Source organism: Elephantulus edwardii, unplaced genomic scaffold (genome assembly GCF_000299155.1).
Source record: "Elephantulus edwardii isolate Elephantulus edwardi_28Jun2011 unplaced genomic scaffold, EleEdw1.0 scaffold00339, whole genome shotgun sequence".
Lineage (NCBI taxonomy): Eukaryota > Metazoa > Chordata > Mammalia > Macroscelidea > Macroscelididae > Elephantulus > Elephantulus edwardii.
This window is the reverse complement of record NW_006400089.1, coordinates 1169646-1175067: the sequence shown is the minus strand read 5'-3', so window position 1 is coordinate 1175067 and position 5422 is coordinate 1169646. Positions and strand designations below refer to the sequence as shown.

General features: G+C 40.6%; 1 protein-coding gene across 1 annotated transcript in view; it reads left to right on the top strand.

Annotated features, from left to right (window-relative positions):
* The window catches only part of PKD1L1 (polycystic kidney disease 1 like 1), a 337192-nt gene that overhangs the window by 146934 nt on the left and 184836 nt on the right, over positions 1-5422 (top strand). Inside the window, exon 22 of the mRNA XM_006901616.1 lies at positions 4030-4130. Coding sequence (XP_006901678.1) covers positions 4030-4130 — 101 coding nt within the window. The remainder of the gene's footprint in view (positions 1-4029; positions 4131-5422) is intronic.

The window sequence follows — 5422 nt, the reverse complement described above, 5'->3', positions numbered from 1 at the left end:
GTGGTGCTGGAAAAGAGTATTGAGAGTACCATGGACTTCTAGGAAAACAAACAGATTCATCCTGGAAAGGGTTAAACCGGGCTGCTCCTTTGAGGCAAGGATTCTGAGGCTCTGTCTACCATACTTTGGACACGTTTTGAGGAGAGACCAGTCCTTAGAGAGAGATATCATGCTTGGGAGGGTGGAGGGACAGCACAGGAGGGGAAGGCCCTCTATGAGGTGGATTGATTCAGTGACTGGGGTAATCGAGATGGGAGTGTTAGAGACAGTGTGGTTGGCACAGGACAGAGCAGAGTTTAGGGCTGTTGTTCATAGGATCTCTGTGAGTCACAAGCGACTCAATGGCACATAACAACAACATTCTTATGCCGTCAAATGTCTTTATTTAGCTAGTATTGTGGCCCTGCTCAGTTACAATATAAGATCAGTTTCTTGAGGTGGAGGTCCTCAGCCTGACCCACGTTTAAATGGGCCTTTCTGAGGGAGAGAAAAAGTCACAAAAGGAGTTTGATAGTAGATAGGAAGCATGAGGGGAGAAGTCAGAAGTCAGAAGAATAATAGGGGCAGAGAGTTTCTGATGAGAGGAGGCACCAAATAACACCTAGTTAGGACTCTTCAAGAATCGAGATAGCAGTGGAAAAGAATAATGAAGAATTCAGGGAAAGTGGACAGTATTGATGACTGGACAAATTGGATGGAAATAGACAACAGAGGGTTTGTACCCTCAGTCCACGCAGGCATCCCTCTCAGACGTGCCCCTAGTGGGGTAAAAGCATGTCTTAGCAATAGGTGTGTCCATATCAACCTAGGCGAGTTTGGGGTCCCTAGAGAATCCCCCCAAATCACCACTAATCCATATGACAACACCACGGAACCTCGGGTGGGGACCCAATCAAACTCTGTGGCTTCAAGGTTGTGTCAGCCTTGGAGCCTCTTCACAAGCACTCAAAGGATTCAGTCAGCAGATAAACACACAGAGCAGTAGAAGAGGTGAGAAACCCAATGTTACATTACCGTCTTGACACCGATCAACATGCCTCAACTCCTGTCCTAGGTTTTGTGCACCAGATGTTAGGACTTTGCATTGGATTTAAGGCCAAAGACTCAAGGAAGGGACCAGAGAGAAAGAAAGCAAGTTTAAAACAGTTTTATTAAGGGGGATCCTGGGAGAGATTCCTTGATCTGGAGAGAGGTAGACTAGGGAAAACCACTACACCCAACTTTCAGTTAAAACAAAACAACCTAACGTCCAGAATCCAAATGCTTCACATAAAAGACCTTAAACTGGAGACATAAAATATATATATACATATAAAAAATATTTTTAAAAAAACCCAACATAATAAAACTATGGAGAATGGTGGAAAAAACCCAACAACCCTCCATATAGATTTCTTTAAAGGTTTGAATTTAAGCTAATTTATATAATTCACATTCAAAAAGTAGGTAGGTTTTGGTTATTTCTTCATGTAAGTGCTCTGGATTTGCCATCTCACATTTACCTGCTGGTTGTTGAAAGTTGGCTTTTTGTTGTTATATTTGTTGTTGCTGTTGTTTTTAAATTGTGATTTTTAACACAAGTTTACAGAAAAGTTGGATTTTCATTCATTCATGTTGCACATTTTCCTCATTAACTCCAACAAGTTCACATTTTTTTAAAAAAATATTCATTCATTGTTGCTTGATTTCCTCCCTTCCTGTCCCTTCTCTATTCTCAGTCCACTTTGCTATGTACCTCTTATTCTGAATTCTTGTCATACAAATAATGCCTAATCATATATTCCTTTTAAGTTTTTCCTTCACCTGTTCCAATGCAGTGTTCATTATTTATGCCCTTTTTTTAATTACCTCCCATCTGAGCAGAAGATTTCAAAAGGTAGCTCGGGATGACAAAGTAAAATATTACAATGAAATGTGCATGGAATTAGAGTCAGAAAATCAAAAGGGCCGAACTCGCTCAGCATTTCTCAAGCTCAAGGAACTGAAGAACAGATTCAAACCGCGAGTTGCTATAATCAAGGATGCTTTAGGCAGAATATTAAATGATCCAGAAACTATTAAAAGAAGATGGAAAGAATATACTGAGTCATTGTATCGAAAGGAATTGACAGACAGAAGAATTTAATGAAACAACATATGAGCAAGAACCTATGGTGATGAAGGGAGAAATTGAAGCTGCTTTGAAAGAAATAGCAAAAAATAAGGCCCCAGGAATAGATGGTATACCAATTGATGTATTTCACCTAACAGATGCTGCCCTGGATGTGCTCACCAAGTTGTGCCAAGAAATCTGGAGAACAACCACTTGGCCAACTGACTGGAAAGGGTCTATATTTGTTCCTATCCCAAAGAAACGTGACCCAACAGAGTGTGGAAACTTAAAGAACAATATAATTGATTTCACATGCAAACAAGATTCTGCAGAAGATTATTCAAAAACTACTTGAACAGCACATCAGTAGAGAACTGCCAAAGTCCAGGCTGGGTTTAGAAGGGGTCGTGGTACAAGGGTTATTATAGCTAATATTAGATGGATATTGTCTGAAATCAGGGAGTTCCAGAGGAATGTCTATCTGTACTTCATTGATTATGCAAAGGCGTTTGACTGTGAGGATCATAACAAACTGTGGCTGACTCTGAGAAGAATGTGAATCCCAGAACACTTGATCATGCTAATGTGAAACTTATACTTGAACCAAGAGGCAGTCGTCAGAACAGAGCAAGGAAACATTGCATGGTTCAAAATTGGAAAGGGCGTAAGCCAGGGATGTGTCCTGTCTCCCTACCTTTTCAACCTGTATGCCGAACAGACCATCCGGGAGGCTGGGCTCTATGAGGAGAAATATAGCATCAGGATTGGTGGAAGATCCATAAACAATCTGCATTATGCAGATAACACAACCCTGCTTGCTGAAACTGAGGAGGACCTGAAGCGCTTGCTGCTGAGGGTCAGGGACTGCAGCCTTCAATATGGACTGAGGCTCAATGTCAAAAAGACAAAGATTCTCACCACTGGAACAATTGGCAGCATCAGGATGGAAGGTGAAGAGATTGAGATTGTTCACAGCTTTAGTTTGCTTTGTTCCACAATCAACACTCTTGGCACCGGTAGCCAGGAAATTAAAAGACATATTGCCATGGGAAAGTCTGCTGTTAGCGACCCCTCTCAAGTACTCAAGAGCAATGGTGTGTCTCTGGAGACAAAATTGCGTCTGGTACAGGCCATGGTCTTTGCAATCACTTTTTATGCATCAGAGAGCTGGACAGTGACCAAGGAGGATAGAAGAAGAATTGATGATTTTGAGCTTTGGTGTTGGAGAAGAGTGCCATGGACCGCTAAGAGAACAAACAGATTCATCTTGGAGAGTTAAACCGGGCTGCTCCTTGGAGGCAAGGATTCTGAGGCTTCATCAGACATACTTTGGGCATGTTGCAAGGAGGGACTGGTCCTTGGAGAGGGACATCATGCTAGGGAGGGTGGAGGGCAGGTGCAGGAGGGGATGGCCCTTTGGGAGATGGATTGATTCGATGACTGGGGCAATTGGGATGAGTGTGTCTGAGGCAATGAGATTGGCACAGGACACAGCAGAGTTTAAGGCTGTTGTACATAGGGTCACTATGAGTTGCAAGCGACTCAACAGCACATAACAACAACAACAACCCATCCCCATGCCAGTCCTGTTTCATAATAGTAAAGTGTTGTTGCAAACAGACTTCTAAGTGTTGTAGTGTTCCACCTTCTTAATCATTTAGAGGTTGTGCAGTCATGTTAGTTTTATTTCTACAAATTGTGCTTCTTCAGTTTTTTTGTTTTTATTGAAGTTGATTTGATGAAATGAAGAATGAGAAGTAATATATACACATCTCCATGAAAAGCTGTAGTTAGTACAGTGGAATAAATCTTTTGGTCCCTTTAATCTCAGATTACCTTTTTGGAGTGAAAAAAAAAAACCTGTTTTTCACAAAATTATATGACTCAAGTCTTTGAGAAAATAAACTTGATGTCGCAACTTTATTTTTATCTTTCAGATCCTCCAAAAAGCCAACTCCCTCTGATTTTTTGGTGAAACAGATATACCTATGGGATGAGCAAATTGTACAGATTTATATAACTGCCATTTCACTGAAAGGTCAGTGTGAAAGCTATTTTCAATTCTATTAATTCAGAAACTATGGATGAATAATGGGATTTTTTCTTTGTTTTTAAAAGTTTCTTTGCCTCTTTTGTTCTATGAAAACAAAAAAAAATATCCCTTTTTCTGCTTATATACAAAGTCATTAACAACAGGCAATAAATAAAAAATAAGAGATAGTCCTTGTGTTGACTGAGTGCTGAGGACAGATATGCTTTTCACACAGCTTGCCCTATCTCTCCTACTAGTGCATTTCCAGTCCCTTCACTTGGATCTTCAAGAATTCCTGTCACCCAGCATGCTTCTCAAAGAAATGTAGCTCTTTTCTCCTTACTGTTTTTGTTGCTCTCACCAGTTCCCGCTCCTTCTTTTCATTAAAGTGACCTCTGTACTCCTGTTAAAACCTTTTGAAGTCTTTCCTTGAAGCACAGGATAATTTGTTTGCCTTTCTCATTGCAATAGCACCTTGCCCATGACTTTATTCACTGCTGTTAAGCCCAATTGATGGACAGTAATCTGTACTTCTCAGACTTGGTACCTCAAGCCCAGAGAATAGAACCTTTCCTGACTCATCTTCACCCTCCATCATCAGCAGATGATAGACAGAGTATCGGCTCTCAGGAGAGTAGCTGTGCTCATTCTGGATTATCCTGGTGAACATTTTGGGCCTGATTTCTTAGTCTCTTGAGCCTCAATGTCCACCCTTGAGAAGCAAGGTACTTGAGCTTTAGTGGGTGAGTGAATCCAAACAGGACTACTGAGTACAGATATTCTGTTATAAGACCAACTTCCAAAACCTTCATCCACTAGCAAAAATGGCATAGTGAGAGATGAAACGTTCCTGCACAAATAGGAAATTAATTAAAAAAAACCAAGTAATTATTGGCAGGGTTGTTACCTTCCCACACAGAAGGTGCCAACTCTGCTTTTTTCCTAATCATTGGCCTTTATACTTGAAGGATTAACTTCTTCCCTCTATAGCTTCTCATCATTCTAGTGCAATATTAGAGGTCTCCTCCAACATCCATATTGTTCTTCCTCCATTGTCATTTTCTTTTTTTTAATTATTAAATTTTGTTAGTTTTAATGAACATTTACAGATATTTTGGGTTTCCATTCGTTTATAGTTGCACTATTTTCTCTACCCTCCTCCCCAGTTCGTCCTTCTATTCCCCCCCCCTTTGAAAGTATGTTTTAATTGTCCAATTGCCACAGTGCTTGTCAAAGCCAGTTCTGATTAATCTCCTTTGTCAGTGTGTCCTTTGCCATTCCCAATCACTCCTCCCTGA